The 21,401-nt window shown below is 36.0% G+C and overlaps 1 protein-coding gene and 2 long non-coding RNA genes across 3 annotated transcripts; all 3 read left to right on the top strand.

Annotated features, from left to right (window-relative positions):
- Window positions 1-3,597: 3,597 nt before the first annotated feature.
- LOC136804372 (uncharacterized) lies at window positions 3,598-5,412 on the top strand. Its single transcript, XR_010846270.1, has 3 exons — window positions 3,598-3,792; window positions 4,375-4,494; window positions 5,069-5,412. It is a non-coding gene; the product is annotated as an uncharacterized lncRNA (long non-coding RNA).
- Window positions 5,413-15,818: 10,406 nt separating this feature from the next.
- LOC136804435 (uncharacterized) lies at window positions 15,819-17,527 on the top strand. Its single transcript, XM_067061145.1, has 4 exons — window positions 15,819-15,954; window positions 16,377-16,420; window positions 16,710-16,850; window positions 17,405-17,527. Exons 1-4 carry the CDS (start codon window positions 15,882-15,884, stop codon window positions 17,483-17,485), a joined length of 339 nt encoding a protein of 112 aa, XP_066917246.1. The 5' UTR covers window positions 15,819-15,881; the 3' UTR covers window positions 17,486-17,527.
- An 871-nt stretch (window positions 17,528-18,398) lies between these two features.
- LOC136804437 (uncharacterized) lies at window positions 18,399-20,138 on the top strand. The gene is made up of 3 exons (XR_010846275.1): window positions 18,399-18,696; window positions 19,735-19,796; window positions 20,081-20,138. It is a non-coding gene; the product is annotated as an uncharacterized lncRNA (long non-coding RNA).
- The last annotated feature ends 1,263 nt before the right edge of the window (window positions 20,139-21,401 follow it).

The following is a 21,401-nucleotide window of genomic DNA, read 5'->3' on the forward strand; positions in this document are numbered from 1 at the left end:
TTTAAGAATACCGTGGCTTTCTTATATTATGCTGTGACGACAGAAAGCTATTCTATTCAACGCGTATCTAGGGAAAACGAAAATAACTTGGGCAATCACCCAGGGTCGTGAATCGAAAATTTCCGACCCCCTCGGAATTCCGGACCAAAAATTCCCTTACCCCTATGGAATTCCGGGTCTAAATTTCGGTTACCCCTATGGAAATTCATACCATATTCCGACCCCGAAATTCAAGTAACCCCTATGGAATTCCTGCCAAGAATTTCGGGTTACCCCTATGGAATTCCAACCCAGAATTTCGAGTCACCTTCTATGGAATTCCTGCCCAGAATTTCGGGTTACCCCTATGGAATTCCGACCCAGAATTTCAAGTCACCCCCTATGGAATTCCTGCCCAGAATTTCGGGTTACCCCTATGGAATTCCGACCCAGAATTTCAAGTCACCCCTATGGAATTCCTGCCTGAGTTTCGGTTACCCCCTATGGAATTTTCAATCTTTTCATTTAGTACACCCCATCGGAATTCCGACCTCCTCAACAGGGGGGGGGGGTACGGACTAAATCTGGAAAAGCCCATTGCACCAACGCGAAAAAAACTTCTCGTGTTCCCAAGCCTTAACACCCTAGTTAAGGGGTAAACAGGATTTGAACACAATCGATTGTAGTGCAAAGTCTGTGATCGAATCCTTCACACTACCGATCGGCTATTAGATATTGAGGTTAAATTTAAGGAGAAAGCTAAGCTAAGCTGCGATGCTGACGGTATGCGTATAGACGAAAATTTTGGTTGAATTTTTCTAACACTACAAAGATGTTGAATTGTTATATTGAAGAGAAGCTTCAAGGTATTGAAGCTCGAAGTGTATTTCGCTCATTTCTAGCTCACGTTCACTTCCTTTGCTAAATACAAGGCAAAACACCCCGACAGCAATTGCTCTTCTTAATTTCAAGAAATCTTTGAGGGATGAAATTTTTAGAAACATTCGAAGTTTTTAAATAGTAAAATCAGATACTTGCTAGGTATAAGAAACAATTTGACAACACTCCTGATACTGCTACCCTACCGAGATATCAACTGCTGGTTATTTGACGCAGCAGGGATAACTAATGATTTAGAATTTAACTTTGTCAGCAATGTAAATTTGTATTAATCAGGTAGATAATTAATTAATTAATACGTATAGAGTAATTAGTTTCGACAACGTAAATAATTCATCACAAAAAAAGACTACCACATCACAAGCCCATCACAAGGTGCTTTATTACAAAAGTCTGAAGCTTTTAGATAAAGATTTAACTCGAATAAGATCTTTTGCTGTGTTGTGTATGGTGATGTAAATAGTTGAAAAGATTTGGGAAAGGGATATATCCCATAGTGGGAAACACTGTCTCTCCTTTTGGAAGAGTTTCTATATACTAGAGTGTTTATTACTGTCACTGTATGTTTTGGAGATTGAAGTTTAAAGCCCGAAGAACCTTTATTTGCGCCGCTTTAGTTAAATTGACGGATTGAATCCAGCGCTTTCTTTGTTTTCACTATTGATGTTTTCACACAGTATATTTTTCAAAATTTAGCAATTGAATTTTAACTTTCAATCTGCCGTCTGTGTGAGAGCCACGCGGGTCACGTGTCTTAGATAAGAAATAAAGTGGCTTCATTTCCCATCTAGCCACTTCAGGACTTTGAACTCATTGGAAAAGGAGACAGGGATGTAAAATCTTGATGTTATAAAGAGATGAGAGAAATCCGATACAACATATTTTTCTGGCATATAAAGTTACTGTCTAACAACCATAAACTTTGATTTGAAATGGTGTTTAAAACAGAGCTTTCGTTGTTTAATGTTAACGAAAGCAAATCTTTATCATAGTATTTTTTTTCCAAGGGGAAAACCTTTCAGAGAGAAAGTGTCATTAAAAACAAAAATATCAGTTGCTTTTTTCATAACTTTTGACATCATCATCACATTTCTAAGAAACACTGATTCTTTCCGGTAGTTAAAAAGTGAAATTATTGCTATATCATTATGCTAAAAGTTTTTTTAGAGTCGATAGGGATCATTTGACTGGAATAATTGTTTACGTGTTCTAATTCATACTATGTGTTTGGTTTGGTGTCATCAAGTTTAAAGCAACGAAGGAGCTAGAGTAAAATAAAGAATGCGCTTATGACCATTCCCCGGGGGGGGGGTACTACCCTTGTCGACCGACGGGGATGCTCCGCTGAGGTTCGAAAAATGGACCCTACGTGGGACTCGAAATTTGTGAAAAAGTGACCCTGAATGGGACTGATATTCCAAAATTTTCTACGTTTTCCCCAAATTTTCCAAAAATAGGCACCCTACGAGGGACTGATTTTTCTATTTTGGTGTTTTTGCGACCCTACCTGGGACTCGTGGTGGTTAAAAAAGGTACCCTGACCAGCGGAGCATCCCCGTAACCCATCTTGCCCTAGTACCCCCCCCCCCGGGGACCATTCGTTATTTTAAAAGCAGCGCAAATCTTAAGCTCCACTTTTCCTTGCCTGAGGAAGGTTGAAGATTCCTGCCTAACCCTCCGAGTTTTAAAATCAATTGTTATAGTGTCATTAATGCTTTTCTCAGATTCTAACTCAAACTAAACTTTTCTTTATAGAGTTTTACGACGAAGAGATGAACACAGAAATTCATATTGACGGAGATGGTGTATCATCAGATAGACATGATCCAATACTGAAGATGAGAGATTATCTGAACAGCAAACCTGGATATGCCGTTCTAACTAGTATTGTAAGTATTGAAAAAAATCATAGTAAATTCATTCATAGTATATCAGCACGAATCCTTTAGTAGATGTGGATTCCAGCAATCTAACCTTTCTACTACTCCCAAATACTCCAGGAAATACAAGGGGGGACTCACGTTTGCAAACCCAAAATTCCAATTGACAGTAAAAAAATCAAAAATGGAAGTACTCTATTAAAGATAGTGACAGATAGTAACGATAGTCCAATACTGAAGATGAGAGATTATTTGGTAAGGAAATCTGGATGCTGCACTAACTACCATTTTGTAAAAACGCCCCCTTCTCACAGACCCAGTGGGAAGCCTTCCCCACTGGAAAAATTGGCCAAAACATTTTCCCCAGTGGAAGATTATACTCTAGTTTTTGTCCCCGCTGAAAATCCTCACTGCAAATTATTGTGCTATTTTCTCCATCCCTATTGAATTCTCTGGCTAGAAAACAATGGAATTCAAATCCCAAGCTATGAAAAGCATGGGGATATCAATATCGAGTTTTAGTTCGTTATTTTTACCCCCACTGGCTGATAAAATCCCACCGAGTTTGTGAGAAGGGGATGTGTAAGAGGTTCTAGACAAGGTTATCCCTCCAATAGTTTGTATTCATAGGATATGAAAATGTTTTGAATTATTTCAAGAGGGTAAATTCTCTTTGCCTAGGGATAAATTTGTTTTGCCAAGGTATGCTTTTCCCAGTGATAAATTTGCTTTCCTCGGAGTAAATTTTGTTCTGCCAGAATTTCTGTGATGGCTGTTCTTACTGTTTTCTCATTTCATGTTTTTCATGATTTATTCATCTATATTCTATTCTATATAGTTTTTCCTGACCGCTGGTTGGGTCATATTAGTCACGTGGTCACAGAACAAAGAAAACCATTGGCAAGCAGAAAACATAAGTGGTATCACATCTTTCTTTTTATTCGCAACCATTACACCTTGGGCTATGATGCTGTTTTTGATGACGTTAATGGCATTAAGAAGGAAAAAGAAAATCAATGTTTGGTTTTGTATTGTAAGTAAACATTTACACGTTTTTTTTTTTAAGAAACACACTTTTAAGAAATATGCTGAGGCTGAGAATGAGAAAATATTTATTTCTTATAAATATAAATTAATATATTTTGTTTTTTTTTAAGAACCTTCCAATCAAAACAAATGCTTTTTTCCTTGCATGAAAAATAGACTGATTATATCAAAAAGTTTAGAAACATGTAAAAAACATTTAAGGCTCAAAAAGCCGATTTTTTAAGAAACACTGAGGCTGCTTGGTAAAACTAGTTTCTTAAAAAACTAAAAACGTGTATACACCCCTGTCTCTATACAGCCACATTTGAACTTTTTTCCACAGTGAGTATGAAGAATTTAATCAAACCCCAATGGGAATAAAAATTATATTGTTTCAAGCTAAAAGAATTCAATAGAAATAATTTTTTTCATAGAATTTCAAATGAAAATCAAAACAAAGTCGATTTTTTAGTTTGATCAAAGCTGTAGGGTATTTTTTCCTACCTCAGACGTAATTTTGGCCAAATTTTCAAGCAGTTTTTATGCTATAAGTACATTAATCCTTTTGCTTCGGAATTCATCATTTTAGATTGGCTATTTCAGTGTTTTCTGGTCAATCATCGTTATATGTGCTTCGTCCGTATTATATCATAATGCAACTTTGGTATTATGTCAACGATATAGATGTAATGTCCTCAAATACGTGGCAGTAAGTCTTATAGTTTATAGCTCGGGTGGTACAGTGTTGTACAGGGTGGTACAGTGTTGTACAATGTATAATGCTTTTTGTAGAGCGTTATTTGGGAGTCAAAGACGGTATATTGTTTTTTTTATAACCCGTTCTTTGTGACCCGGTGAATTGTTGCTTGCAGAAATTTAATTGAATAAAATAATGAAAAGAAATTTTCTTTCTGTAAACAATCCCCCTATATTTTTAGAATATTGCAAATCAAGCTGACAATATTTTGCGGACATCTTTTCAATATATTGCCGGAGCTCAAGTGTATGTAGCCCTTAAGGATAAACTAACTCTAAACTGACATAACCACTAGCAAAGGCATCCCAGAGGGGATGTCAGTTTAATGTAGGTTCTTGGAATAAAATCAAGATACTTTTATTTCTCACCTGGGACATTTTTGGCGGTGTCAATTAGTTGGCAGTGTCATGCCTTTTATTTAGAAAGTATTCAAAAACTTTTTCTACTATTTTTAAACCCTTGGGATGCCCGGTACGGACATTTGAAAGAAGGACTGCTATCAACGTAATATATTTTTCTATTTCAGGCGAGTCTTGGTATAATTGGTGGTCTATCACTTGCAGTTCAGGCGTATCTTCACTTAAGAGTACTAAAGAAAAATTGCTGTTGTAAAGAAAGCGCTCCATATAGCAAAATGACTAAAGGAAGAGGGATTTGAAGCTGAAGAAATCTCAAAACCCCCAAGCTGAATAAATATGGATCCTCAATAGCCGCCGGTACCAAAACATCAAAATAACACCTATATGGCGTTCATAACATCCATCTCGCTCGCAACAGTTTATGTACTCGAGATAAATCGAAGGAGACGATATATGGCATAGTTACCATGTTCCCAAAATAGCCGTCCACTTTGCTCGACAAAGGTAAAAACACCAAAATACCGTCGTCTGTTTAGGTGAGCAAAGGCGATATATATAGACATACATCAACTATCGACTTTTTTTTTTGCGTCGACTTCACTTACCGTTGCCCTCGATATCCTTCGATACATAAACTCGCTAAAAATATGAACAAATCGGTATGGATGTTGAAAAACGTCGTTGCCCGTGAAGAAAATACGCTGCGATCTTCTTTTGAGGGGTCTGGTAATAAATTCACAAGAAAATGACATCAAAATTATTTGTTTTACGAGAATGTCAATGGAATGACTACAGACATATTGACGTCATTCTTCCTGGTATTTGCCATTTTTCCATTGCTTTTGCTTATGCTTTTGGGGCTAGCATGCTATTTCGACAGTTTTCTTTACACTATATATAATTTGTATCGTAATTCCAATTTTTTTTTAAATCTTGGATTCTATTTCCTAGCTCTACGTATTTTAAGCAATTTAAATGTTGTAACGTTTCAATTTGATATTTAATTATAACATAGAAAGTCAAAAAAAATTCTTCCTGGTAAATAGATTTATCTTGGCTTGGGTGTGACGTTAGAATATTTAGGTATTTATAAAAAAATTGAAAATATTTAGTTTTTATACTTATAGTGGAAAACATTTTACAGTAGTTATACAGTGGAAAAAATAAATTCAAAAAATTCCACATCGTTCCATAACTTTATATTTAAATCTTTATATTCAAATTTTCTTTCACTAGAGATTTTCCGAGATTGGGCTGTTCCATTAAATTGGGGGGGGGGATTAAAAATATCAAAAATATATAAATATATTTCCCTTTAAAATATAAAAAAGAAACTCTTTTATACCCCCTGGAAATTCTTCTCCGATTACTCCCTTGAAATGTTCGTCCGTTGGTCCGTTCCCACTGACCTTTATATATCCCTGGACCAAGCAATATCTGCCATCTTTGATTGGAGTTTTTTTAGAATTGGTACCATTGAGTTTAAAGCCCGAAGGGCTAGAGTTCAACCTCTAACCTTTCTCAGGCAAGAAAAAGTGAAGCCTTAAAAAATGCGCCGCATTTTTGACGACAGATTGAATCTAGCAATTCCTTTGTTTATGATGGATATTTTTTTCGAAATTTAGGGGTAAATTTTAGTTTGAATCTGTCATTTGTGTAAAAACCAGGCGAGCCGCTCAAGGCCGCGCAACTTTGGTAGGATTTGTTGGCTTCAAATCCTACCAAGGAGATTGACTTCTAGCCCTTCGGGATTATACTTCATTGATTGGTACCCAAGGGGAGAAGCCGTTGCAATGCTAAAAATTAACGTCTAACGCCGCTACATCATCAAAAGAATTTGAGGAAAAGTAGACCTAGCGCTCTCGATGCATTTACACCGCTATCGAGTAGTGCCGACATTAGGGTACCAATTTTCAAAAAACTCCGATCAAAGATTTTGCTTGGCTGGGATTGAGAAGCTTTGTCCAGGGTATATAAAGGTCAGTGGTCCGTTCCACTATATAGATATAAAATGGAATGGCCCTGTGTAAGAGGTCTAATAGTGATTCTTCGTTGTTGTCATGAGCCCATCACCAAAGCCAAAGTTCAAACCCCAATACTTTAATATTACCGTTTCAAGATCTCTAGAAATCTTCATATATAACACACTGGAGTAAGTGATTCGTCGGAGAAAGAATTGATATTCAACTTCGATGTTTATAAATGTGAAAAAAGAAATACATGAATGCTTGGACAACCAAACCAATAGTACAAAGGAAACCAAATGCCTAAAAGGTGAGAAAACATTTCTTATTAATGAACTACCGTGAAGTTGGGTAACTTGCATCAGTGGAGGCTAACATGCATAGCCCTCAAATGAATGACCTGGCTGGTCCTTAAAATACAAAGTTAAATCAAAACAAAAATGGCAGAGTAGAGCTGCGAGCGGAGCTGCGTAGTTCATTTGTTTTGAAATTTTGCTGCTTTGATTGGTCATTCATTTGAGGGATGTGCATGTTAGCCTCCACTGATGCAAGTTACCCGATCTCACGGTATCAAAATAAAAAACAGTAAAAATTAGGTGTTAGAAAAAAGTCAGCATCACAATCCTATAACGGCGGTTCCCGGTTCAAAACCTCCCTCCTTCTATAATCCATCCAGTTCAAAATAAGCTGAGCAGACCGGTCATGGACCCACCGTTTAAAAGTCCAAGATTTATAACTTTCTCTTACTACAAATGTGCAAATGCACGACCCTGGCTAACAAAGGTTCTACGTTTCAAATTTTTTAAACCAAGGACAACTTACAGCTGTTGCATCCACCATCCGACAATTCCATAAAGTACATTTATGTCTTTTAGCTTCCAAAGCAATGAATCCACTTGCAACAATGACCAATGCTCCAAGCAATCCTCCAAGAACCACCATCTATAAAGTTGAATTGTAATGAAGAGATCAATGAATTAAGAAATAGTACCAGATTCTTAAATTTCATCATCACATAACTATGTTGAGGAGGTGTAATGTCCAGGGTGGTCTGGAAAATAAACAATCCAAGATGGTCTGGTTTTTTTGAATGATAAAATCCAGGGTGGTCAGTTTAACGAGGTCGAAAATCCAGGGTGGTCCAAAGAAAAGGGAAAAGAAAGTCTAACAGGGCTCCTGAAAAATTGGGAAAAAAATCCAGGGGGGTCACCTTTTAAAAAAAAGATCTCCTCAACATAGGGGTTACAAATCTTTTGGAATAGCCCAATGCTTAAAAACGTTTAAACGGAGACCGAGACAAGAACCAAGAGTCATTAGCAGATGCTCAGGTAAACTCACCATTGTAAAACATCTTTGGTTCATGCATTTACCAAGGCTGAAGGTTGCAAATAGTACACACATCAATATCCAAACCATGAAAATCGATATGAAAAAGAAGTTGACTTTCCACTCAATTTCTTCAGCAAATTTTTCACGCAACTCGTCCCCATACCTCCAACTAATGATTAAACACCATGTGATAGAAAGGAAAACCTGTAATAAGAAATCAATATAAATAGAAACATATATGAATACAGTTGACGCACTCTAACTTGATCTTAAAAGGAAATTAGATTTTCATCGGTAAAGTGTCATTTATATGAGTTTCTTTTTGATGTTCACTTTCAATATAACCGAGTTTATGTATATATACGTGTTTTTCTGTGACGGAAACGGGGTAAGGTTCTAATTTGACTAGATCCTGACCAGCTGAGGATGACGGTAAATCAGCACTTTTACCGTCTTCGATTTTGCGGGTATTTTTCTAAATCGCTTCAGTCACTTTACCATCCTCAAAAGTGCAAAATACATAAACTCGCTATTATCGAATAATGGACCATATCGAATAGCAGAACGTCGAATTAGAGAATGTAAACTGTATAGAATTACGAAGTTAGCCTGGAAAAACAGCATGTGATTCTAGTCTCATCACTTTATTCGCATAATTTCGACAAAAGAAAAATTCAAAAATTTCAAAATAGTAGAACTCCCTAGAAGGAGTAAAATAAATAAATTTTTGTTGTTTCTTGCCTGTGACCCATCCAAATATTCAAGTTTTAATAATGGAAAGGCAATCACTGAAGAGTTTTATCCCTGGAAGGGTTTATTAAAATCGTGATATCGTGATATCGTGATTTCAGTAAACCATTGGCTAAGGGCATCATAAAAATTTTAATAACAAACTTTTCTCAATACAAACAAATTTGAATACTTACAATATTAATCAACATGGTGGCGCCAATGGGCGTTTTAATGAAAGGGCGGCTTGTTTCACCCATCCTCGTAAAATTTTCTTGAATCTTTAACTATTGGGGAAAAAAGGTAAGAAGAGCTTTAAATTGCTTAAAAATTAGATAAAATTTTAAAACTTTCCTGATAAAAGTAGTACTAAAGTACAGCAGAGTCTCACAAACTCGACACGGACGGATCCGGGACTAGGAAAATTTTTGAGTTAAGGAGACATTCGAGATATAGAGGTTCGAGTTATGGAGACTTAACTGTAATAACACCCCCGTGTCACAGACCCGCTGGGCACCCCCACCCGTTGAAAAAAAAGTCCAAAATTTTGTCCCCGGGGAAAAAAACGGGCTAAATTTGCCTCCGGGGAATCCCCACTGAAAAATTTTAATTTTTCTAGATCCCCACTAAGTAGCTCTTCAAAATTTTTATTTCCCCGCCGGTCCCCACTGAAACTTGAAGATTTTGAGAAAACCCCGCTACCCGCCTATGCTCAAAAACATCAACAGAATTTATACAAAACTTTAGTTTGAAAACTGCTAACTGCTATTCTATCTTTGATTAACTCTTATAACTGATAATCTTTATCTTTAAGACTGACTGTTCATTGTCAAGCAACTTCATCCAGCCAGCCAATTTTTTTTAACATCCAATTTAGATTGTCTACCATATTTGTTTTGATTTTGAAATACCTTTAAATATATATTTTGCACGCTCGCAAGCTAAGCGAAACAAACTGACTGACTGAAAAAGGAGAGATCGACCAAGGACAACTGGCTAGCACTGATGGCGATACTAGACAAGAACAGGGAGGTGGGAAGAGACACCTACATTATTTGCGCCGATGCAGAAAAGTGTTTCGACCAACTCTGGCTGGATGACTGTCTAGTAGACCTGAAGGACTGTGGCATGAGAGAGAGAGAGACCCAACTGTTAAAAGAGCTAAACCAAAGGGCAAGAATGACGGTTCGGACACCTTGTGGAGAGACCGAAGAATTTCAGGTTGAGGAAGTAGTCAAGCAAGGTACAATATTTGGACCATTGCTGTGCTGCTGCAACACATCAAAGATAGCAGAAATTGGAGAAGACGCAAGAACAGTAGTCAGCCCAAACCTATCTATAGCCCCCTTGACTTACGTAGATGATATTACAGCTGCAGGGACTCCCTCATTGGTTAAGTGTGTTGGGAGAAAGCTACAAATAATGGAGCATGAAAAGCGGTTCACTTTCAACACGGGAAAAACGAATTACCTGATAATTAAAACCGGAAAGAGGAAAGAGGAGGTTCAAGAGCTGGATATGAATGTCAAAAGAGGAAAAATTGAAAGAGTTGCAAGCTACAAAATCTTAGGCAACTGGATCACAGAAGATGGCAAACTTTCTGAGCAGTTAAAGGAAATTGAAAAACGGAGTTGGGCTATGTTAAATGAGCTGAAAGGAACAGTGAAGGAAGAATGGTTGGGATCAATGTCCACAGATGCAGCACTGCTAGTTTATGAGAGAACAGTCGTCCCAACTCTGATATACAACCTGGAATGCTGGACAAGGATTGACAAAAAAGAGACTGAAGAATTAGAAAGAATCCAAGCGAGAATACTCAAGTCCATACTAAGAATGCCATCATCAACACCTTACTTTGGCATCCTGAAAGAGACTGGGATATGGCCGATTGAAAAGAAGGTGGTCTATCACAGAATGATGCTCTATCAAAACCTTATAACGTCAGCCAAAGGCAGATTAGGAAGAGTGGTGATAGAGGACCAGGAATGCAGTGAAACAGCAAAGACCAATAATTGGGCATCAGAGACAAGAAGAATTGCTAGAGACATTGGGGTAGACTTGAACACTGCTAAGGAATACAAGAAAGAACTATGGAAGAAAACAATAAAAGGGAAAATTGCTGAGCAGATTGAAAGGGAGTTGGATGAGAAAGAAATGAGAAAGATGAGGCATCAAAGTGGACAAAGGTTTGAAAGGAAAAGTTATCTAAATAAAATGGGATTAAAGGAAGCTAGTGAAACGATGAGAAGGAGGCTTGAAATGATTGATGTTGGTAGTAACTTTGGAAGGAAGAGAACATGCAGGCTATGTGAGGAGAAAGAAAGCACTGAACACATGATAGCATGTAGAAGTACAACAGCTCCTGCCGAATTGACAGTAGAATGCTTGAAGGAAACGGACGATCTTAACATCATTAGACAAACAAATCAATTTCTAAATCTCCAAATAGAAAAAAGAGACAAAGAGGAAAAACTAAAAGAAACATTGTAAACAAATCAAAAGGAAAAAAAAAAAGAAACAGATGTCTTGCACCTTATACGTGATTTAGCGGAAGAAGGTGCTTGTTGATGTAACACTGTCAACAAAGAGGACGATTATAAGATTCAAGATTCAAGATTCAAACTGACAGATTTCTTTACCTAAGTAGTACGCGCTAAGCTAGGCTAGAAAATCCCGATTTTTTGTGATGAACAGGCCTGTCTATGGATTGCTGTGATTATGATGTTGATGAAAAGGAAGACAGAAGGAAAACAAACTTGGAAAACTTTGCAAGAAGCTGAGTCCTGAGAGGACATGTTTGTCTGGATTTATTTCTATCTCAAGAAAAAAGAACAGTCATAAGACGAAATTTATACAAGGGAGAGAATGGATATTGTCATTGTAGAAGTAATCAAAAATTATGGGAATGATTTGCTTCTTGTTGTGAGGAATTTTTGGAGGATTTTATTTTGTCCATCATGGACCCATGGCCTGCAAAATACAGCAGCAGCAGAAGCATATGATAGGGCTATCTAGTCTAGTGACCAACAAAGACAAAATTGTTGAATTGATTGCATATGATACTGAACCTGTCAAATAGTTCCGATAGAAAGAGTTTGTAAACAGACTTCTCAAGACCATGAATGTGATTTTTGTTATCAAAATTATGAATCGGTCAATGATATTGATAATTTGACGTGCTTCTTCCCAAACTCAGAGCTCAAACATCAAACGACATTTCTTGAACTAACTTGGGAATATGTTTTAAATTCATTTTTGATGGATTATATTCCTGTTACGCTAACATCCTGACATGCATATATACACGAAGTAAAGAAACCCAAGCTATGATTTAAAATAAAGAACCAAGAATTCATTTGCTTGACTGAGAAATGTTTTTCATTTTTTTGGAATTATAGTGAATTATTTTATGTTTTGGCTGGTGTCTCTTGGAATTTTAATGAAAGTGACATTTAAGGAGAAATTAATGTAGAGGCATTATATTACTGTTTGTCTAGTTTTTACATTTTATTTCATATTTAACCGTAAGTTGGTCTAATGTCGACATCGGTCGTCTAATTTCGACACCCTTCTTTAGAGATAGGAACAATAGAAACTGAGGAAGGTCGGAATCGCTGATTGACTTTGATTAGCGCGGTGAGAGAAAAAATCTTTAGTCTATCAGTGATTTCGACCTTCTTATTATTCCTATCTATAAAGAAGGATGTCGAAATTAGAAGACGGATGTCGACATTAGACCAACTTACGGAATTTTGTTGAAAAATGTCCATTAGTTTCATTAAAGCTTGATAATAGATTTTTATTTTTCAAAACAAATGAACAACTTTGATTCAAAAAAGCTTCAACATAACTTTTTTTTTCTCTCACAGAGGTTTTGATATAATAGATTATACACAAAATTTCTAACAATTTTCTTGTTCATCTCTTTTGTATATTTTTATGGCTCTCTCCCTTTGTGAGGCATAGGATCCAACCCCCCCCCCCAGAGATTTGGGAGTACCTAAAAAAAAAGTGTTAAAAAAGCCAGGTACCTGGAAGTATTCTTAAATTTAGGGGGTACCTGATATGTTTGGGGGTACCTGCATTTTCATTAGTGGGGGCGGGGGCTGTTGTTTTTGTATGAAGTCATCACCCTTGAATTCCTTGAAACCCTTGAAACACCATTGAAAAGGCAATATTATTTTGGGTCCCTTGAAATGCAAGATTTATACCCTTGAAACCCTTGAAATGCCAAATTTTGTGGCCATTTTCAGCCATTTTAACTTTCAGAAATACAAAATTTTTCCCATTGCATGGGATACAAACATCACAGTGACTTAAAAATGAGAAAACATACTTTTGGAACCCCTGAGACTCAAGGGGATATTCCACGTTCATTCTTAGGGGGTTTACCTTTTAACCCGTTAAGTGCCACTGGAATTATATGAGCTCGGCAGGTCTAGGTGATAGAATGGGTGGTTGTAAAATTATCAATTATCAGCCAATTTAAGGGCCCTCCTTTACACAAAAGTTGAAAAATCAACCTTTCTCCTTTTGTCGTGAGATTTCCTTGAAATCTTTGAAAACTAGCAAAGATCAACTAAAAACCCTAGAAACCCTTGAAAGTTTGTGGTATATAAAAATCTCTTGAAACCCTGGAAAATTATAGTCAAAAATGACACCCTTGAATTTGTTTAAAAAGTAGTGCTTGCCGCCATGGAAGTATAAGAGCACTAAATCCCTTTTTGTATTTTTAACAATAAAAAAATTAAAAAGGGGGTAACTCAAAGTGGGGTTACTTTAGAATTCTAAAAATTTTGTAATAGAAAATGTGTACATTATTTTTGTTGAGATACCTATTTATTCAAAAGTGAATGGATTTTAAAAGAAATTGTGAGATCTTTTCTTTTTCTATCATAACTTTTTTAGCTTTACGGTTTTTAATTTTATAAGCAACGCAGTGCTAAAGGGCTCAGGCCTCAAAATGGCCTAAAAGCAACTTGGCTTAGGAACTCTAGGCCTGAGTATGAAAAATTTTTAAACTACTAGGAAACCCATTATTTTCCTTTTCCACTCTGAAAAGACCTTGAAATTTTGCTATATTACGACCAAAAAACTGTTGTTTTACTGTCAAAAATTTGAAATTTGAGGCCATATTTAGCCAATCTAGAGGGTCCTATTTTCAAAATTTTTTTGCCCCCGTCGGCCCCAACCATGGTGGCGCCTCCTTAGACACTTATCTAGCCGTTACGTCATAATAACTCTTTTTAAATCCTAAATCCCTCCTGTAAACGTAATCAAATACAATCGAATCCGAAAAAAGTGGGGTAATATTAAATTGAGAGTCGATTGGTTCAATAGTCGATCTTGTACCATTGAGATAATCTGGTCATTAGGATCATGGTATAAGAAATTTATGTCCGCGATCATGAGTACGTTGATCTCATCAAATATATATGGCAACTGTCCTAAGAAAGTAGCTACTTCAATACAGCTTGTCTATTTCTTGTTATAGCTGTCATGTTAGCAAATAGTTGCTATTCTACCTCAAGACTGGGTGGGAGGAAAGAAAAAAGTTATTATGCATTATGCATATCCATATAATTACATAAAGATTGAAATAAAACTGCTTGTTTATCACACTTACTGTACTGTTTCAACAAACTTGGAAAAAAAAGAAAATCTCGAAATCCCCACTGAAATTTTTAATCTAATTCTGTGTCCCCACTGGTATTTTCTGTCTTTGAAAATTCCCCACTGGATTTACAATGAAAAATTTTTATCCCCGGTGAAATTTTAAAAGCCACCGGGTCACTGAGACAGGGGTGTGTAATACGAATACGAAAAAACCCATCGGTTGAATTTGAAGAATCCACTTTTTTTTGAAAAAAAAAAAAAAATAAAATAAACATTGTCTCTCAGAGACATTCCATTTTAACAAATAAATAAATCTTACCACTACACTTTCAATTTTTCTTAACGTCAGTCAAAACATGACTTTATTGTAACATTACAACCACATATAAAGTATTCAAAACAATTCTCCATATAAAGCAAACTGCCACCAAAGAGAGAAACGTTTTTGAAACAATTTTTCTGTTTTTGTTGATTGACCAATCACAATAATAAAACACCATTTTTTTAATAATGAATTTGGCTAATTAATGCAATATAGCCCTCATTAACAAATGACGTTACTGAAAAAGATAATTACCAAATACTGTCTAAGAAAATGTATTTCTGTTTTTTAACGGAAAAACGGTTTTCCGGATAATAACAGGCTTTTAAAAATGTTTTCTTAAGTGAAATAATTTTCGCGATTTTCGCTAATTTTGGCCCTTTTCTAGAAATATAGTATATAGCGAAAAATTGCAAAAATCAAAGCCCCTAGGAAGATTTTCAATTCACGTAAAAAAGTCCACGCGGAAAATAACCCACTTAACGTGTAATATTTGACCAGCTTTTGCACCAATGAAAAGTTGTTTCATTTTGTGAATATGAGTTAAAACAGGTTAAAATAGTAGTCGTTTGGTCTAAAAATTTGGGGAAGGAAGATTTTGAAGGACAAAGATTCACCCCTGTGTCAAAAGCTAAGTTTTAGTGAGCAAAATATTTAACGTGATTCAACCATGGTAGAATTAAAACAATGCATCTGGTGGTACTTGGATTGTCAACGAGTGTACTGTACTGTATTAAATATGATTCTATGAAAAAGTACTGCTAGATTACGCAAGCCGTGGAATAAATGAAGACTAATCGTTATCCTCAAGGTATCAAATAGTAAATACACTGAACAAATGAATAACTTGTGAAAAGTCAAGAACACTTCTTGTACGACGCCCTCTCTAAATTTATCCAGCTGTACAACCACTCAAAACGCTAATATAGTAGTTTTATCTAAACGATTCTTAGTTCATTTTCAACTTTTAAATCCAGTTTAGTACAGTACTTCGGAGAAAGAGAATCTTTAAAAACAATCATGAAGTTTTTGGCTTTGTTTTTACTTACCGCATGCATTTTGAAATTCGGTTATTCTGATATATTGGCTGAAGGTAGGCGCTAGCTTTCAAACCTTTCCTTGATAACAGACGTGGCTAATCTTATTTTATAGGTGGACGTTAGTTACATGGGGTTTTCTAGAGGTTGTTGTTAAATTATACATGTTTTAAAGGCGGGTTACACGTTTTTTATAAGAACAAACTATATAAGAACATAAGGCTTCGAGGCCCAAAAATTTAAGAACATTCTAAGAACATTCTAAGGCTTTGGAGACTTAAAAACATGCATTTTCTTAAGAAATTACATCAAAATGCTCAAAAAATGCTGAAAATAAGAACATTTTAAGAACATTTATAGGCTTCAAATCCAAAAAACATCCGAAGGCTTCGAAAATTTTTGACGTTCTTATAAAAAAAAAAACGTGTATTAGCGTATTGAAGTCTTACGGCTTCTAAATTAATTTTTGATCGTTTAGAATTTGAAGATGAGGATACGGGATCAGGAGATGGAGGTCTCAGCGTAAGTCACATTTCAATGATAAAAACACATGTCGTCGTTTAGAAATCGAGTGTCCCCCCCGGGCTTAAAATATTGACAGATAATTAATTGCGATTGACGTTAAAAGAGGGCAATATATTTAATGAGGTTGATAGGTGTATGAAAAAAGCTAGAGCGAAAAGTAGTCCGTCTATGAAGCTAAAAGAAAATCGAGAGTTTTTCAATTTATGGGATAGCTATTTTAAAATGATTTTTGTAGTGTAGTAATCAGTGTCGTAAAACTTATTCATTTTTTCAATCTACTGTATAGTGTGAAGGGGAGAGATACGTATGTTTGAGAAAAGCTGGATATGATTGGTTTGCAAGAAGACAATGTGAATCCTCATATGGAAAATGTGTTGCTGAAAGATACGTGAAGGAGGTTCAAAGATATCGGTATTGTGTCAATGTGGTAAGTGAATTGTTCTAAATATTACCAATAAAATACTGAAGTGATTTGTCTTTGAATGTTTACTAAGTCTTGCAGGATTTTTGGAAAACCCCACTGGTGAATTCCTATATTTTTGCTATGTAATGTTCTTTTGATCGAGTTTTTTCTTCAAGTACAGAAATATTTTCATTGATTGGGGTCCACACCATCCTGCAGGGGAGATGACCGCTCAAACCTGGTACCTATTTGTTGGCCTAGGGGCCCCAAGGTCTATGTTACATAGCTTCAGCCATTACGGCTGAAAACTTTCGATTTGCCACACCACCCCTTCACAATTGGATGTTTTTTACCATCAAAGGCGGATTTTCCTTTCCCCAAGAGGCCAGTTGTAAAGGCACAAGCTTAAAGAAAGTGTGCTAGCGAGGTCTTTGTTCGTAATTCCATAGGTCATGTCTCCCCTATAATCCTTTTTTGGTCAAATTTGACCGAAAATATAATGATTTATTTTCTCCTTTTAAAAGATTGCTTAAAATTTAATCTTAGAAATCGTAACATTATCTTTTTTTTATTTTTAGTGTCAAAGACAATACAATGCATGCAAATACAACATTCTCAAATGCAACTACCGCTTCTATATATGCAAATTTAGATGCTAAAAGAATATTTTAATATCATTTCTTCACTGCAAAAGAAAATTAGATAAGATATAAAATCGTTGACTTATTCTCTTCTAAAGCCCATTTAGCGTTTCACACTGACATCCAGGTTGTTAAATATTATGATGACGTCACATTTTTTTCTGAAACAAACTGGATTCAACAGCATATTCTAAGCTTTAAATGGCTATTATTTGAGCAAGAGACTTGTTTTAAGATTTGTCTTCAAATACAATCTGTAATGAAAGGAGACTAGAATGATTTTAATAAGGGTCCCTTTTTCACACCCTCTAAAGTCTCTCAAAGGGGTACAAAGACCATTAAAAAGCAAATTCATTCCTTACATAGACGTCCAAAATTCACGAAAATCGAAATTTCCGCTCTCAAAGGGTTGCGGTTTCAAAAATTTATCCCCAGGTCTATTCACGAGAGATCAAAAGTAGCAGTGGTATTATTTTAGTATTGAGGTCCCATTCAGGGTTATATGTATGGCAAAAAACCCCTCAAGAAATAGGGTAAAAAGGGTTCATTTCCAAGCTTCAGTGGAACAACCTCGTCGACAGGAAAGGGTAGTAGCCCCGTTGCGTTGTATGAATTTGCATTACCAGGAATTAGCCTTTCGTGTATATGAAAAAAATAAACTGAGAGTCTGCCTCATAAATATTAGTCAGGAAAAACTTTACAACTGAGACATATCAAAAATAAAAGCCAAAATAAAATAGAAGGCGTTAAATTTGTCAAGAAGGTTAACCATATGGTCCTAAAAATATTTTGCGATAAAAGCATAAATTCAGGAAAGGAGTGTTTTTCTGATTTAACTGAAAATAAGTATTATCCCCTTATGTAAACTCACACCTTCTTTGAAATGTTGTCCGAGACAGATGTCTGAAATTAAAGATCTGAGAAGGAGAAGAGCTCTATTTCCTTATTTGACTGTTTTATAATGCCTTCTTGGATAGTACGAAACTCCACCGCACAGGGTACACGCTGTTTTATGGACTATATTTGGAAATATAAAATGATAACATTATATAAAATGATGAAGATTTAGAATTCCACAAAGATTTTTTTGAAAGAGTTTCAATTGAACGATATAGACAGTGCCTGGACTGTTTAACGTGTATATCATAGGGTCATTGCCATGGAGTTTTGTAGTTTAATTTCTTGGTACTTTAGCATTTGTTGGTTGATATCTTATCATGTAAAGTTAGGTAAGTGAGTTCAACTTGGAGATTCAGAACACCTTTTATTACCTGGCGGTTTTTAAGTAGGCTTATAACATCCCTGTCTGCTGAGCATAGCAAGTTTATGTATTAGTGTGTTTCTGCGACAGAGGCTGTAAGCTTTAAAGTTGTCTTCATCGTGACTAACTGAGGAGACGGTTACTCACCGTACTCACCACTTTTACAGTCCTTGATGTTGCGGGTCAGAATTGCGGGTTTTTCCAAATCGCTTCAGACACTCCGCGTCGTCCAACATATAAGCGAGATTATGTATCAGAGATATTCTACGGCTACGGTTGCGGGGCTGCCCGCACAGGTCGTCACCAAAGGCGACATGTCGTTGTCTACTTTGCTCTGTACGGGAAAAACACCAAAACATCGTATAAGCAAAGTCGACATAATGCCGTACGTCAAATATCGAACTTGCTTTCACCCGACATTACTTGCCTTACTCGCCATTTCCCTCGCCGCTTTAGCCGTAGCCGTAGAGAATTCCAGATACATAATCTCGCTATAGGTTCCAAATAAACGGCGCCCCCGCTTGTTAATTTTTCAAAAATTTTCCAACCCCCCAAACCTTATAAGGACCCCCCTTTATTAATTTTTTATTTTTTTTTTCAACTTTCAAAAAGAAGGTCCCTTATTCTGCTCTAAATAGCCTAATTTTAGCCTATATTTACCTTATTTTTGGGTTTTCGTAATTACAATTTCCAACCCCCCGGCAGGGGAGCCGTTTATTAAAATCTTGAAAGTTTTCCAACGCCCCCCGTTTATTTGGAAACTAAGAGTGAACTTGCTAATTTTTTGGTCAGTTTTAGTCAAAATAGCTAAGATGCCAGTAATGTTGTTTTTAACGGGTGAGGGATTCAAACTTTATTGTTTACAAATCAAGAGGGAAACCACGTTTACAATTTGAAATAGATAACAGGCTGTAATGTCACCTTATTATACAGTTATTTGTACGAGGGCTAGACAAATTTCGAGCGTATTAAAAACCGCAATACCTGTATTACAATTTCTTTCTAGGACTTTCAAGTACAAACAGTTTTGTGGATTTAAATGACTCAAAACCATTTTACCATAAAAAGGTAAAACTACTTTTTTCATTGATTAAAAGCAATTTTGAGCAAATCCACGTGTCAAATTCACGCATCAAATCATGAACTTCAGCTGTGACGAGTTCGGGGAAAAGAGGAACAAAATTCGTATCTAAAATTTTGAAGTTGATTTGAAAAGTCTCGAACGAACAAAGGTCCAACAAAAAACTAAAATATTTTTAAGTATAACACAAATCAAAAGATATAGTGTCTCAATCTCTTTCCTCAGATGGGAATTGAAGATTCCAATGCTTGATTTTGCTTTCACTTTTCAGAGAGTATTAAATATGATCAATTTCTACAGAAGAAGGAAGACGGCAAAGCAATTAGAAGGTATTTAACGATTTACATTAAAGGGATCTGTAATCGATGTACTTCTTAACATTGTCTGGCTGCTAAACCCTGGCTAGTAGGAATCAAAGAGGGATCCCACAACCCATCAATTCTTTTCAATTTTACAGCCGAAGGCTAGAAGCGAATGTTTAACCTCTTCAAAGGAAGCAAAAGTGATGCCGTCGGACTTGCGCCAAAATTCGGATGCTCGATAAAATTTAGCACTCTTTGTATTCATGTTTTATGTTTTTCAAATTCTGGTAAATGTTTCTACCAATCAAGCGTTTGTATGAAAACCACACGGGTCGTGCAACTTATGTAGGAAATAAGTGGCTTCAAATCATTCAAAGGAGATTCAACTCTGTAGTCTTCCGCTATACCTTATTGGGGCCTACTGTGCATAAATAACATTGATAGAATTGTGCACTTTTGGCTAAAATCATCAAGTTTGACATACACCTACCCTACTAAACGGTTCTAGCCCTGAATCCACTTAAATTGTTCCCTTTTTTTACTAATGATTCATTTACGCTCTCTGATTCGATGTTCTTCTATTGGATAAGCTCCATTGGATGATATCGAAAGCCACCGTTAACAAAAAAACACTCTAACGATACTTCTCGACCATTCGATAAGCTCCCTTACTCGATGAAATGAATCCAATTTCCCTTGAATATCGAATTAGTATAGAGCAACAGCTGTAGTTTCTAGTCCTCTCGCTGAATTCTTTGCCATCCTACTATAATAATACAATGGAGTCTCAATAACTCGAACACGCATTGGGAACAGAAATTTGTTCGAGTTAAGAAAATTTCGACTTATGGAGTAAGGGTTATGGAGGCATTGTTAACTGAAGGGACCATGAAATTTATTCGAGTTAAGGAGGTATGTTGACTAAAGGAACGATTGTCCGAGTATTCATGTTATGGAGTTCCAGTTAAGAGACTGTAATTCTTGAAGTTGTAACTAATGATTTGTTTACCTTTAGAGAAAGATAATGACTCGACCAATAAAGTAAAGAAGATAAAAAGCAAAGATATGATTCCAATAGGTAATAATGTTTGTTTCGATTACCTAGTGTAAACCCTTAAGGGGGAAATTTTGGCGGGAATTTAATTTGGCAGATGGCCGAATTTTTTTTCTCCAGAGGAATTTAATTTGGCGGATAACTTGAAAAATTAAACTTGGTGGGAATTAAATTGGTGGATGAAGGACATTTTTGTCAAATATGAAATCATTTGTGCACAACATTTTCAAAGAATA

The sequence above is a fragment of the Clytia hemisphaerica genome, unplaced genomic scaffold (genome assembly GCF_902728285.1).
Source record: "Clytia hemisphaerica strain Z4C2 unplaced genomic scaffold, Clytia hemisphaerica genome assembly, whole genome shotgun sequence".
Lineage (NCBI taxonomy): Eukaryota > Metazoa > Cnidaria > Hydrozoa > Leptothecata > Clytiidae > Clytia > Clytia hemisphaerica.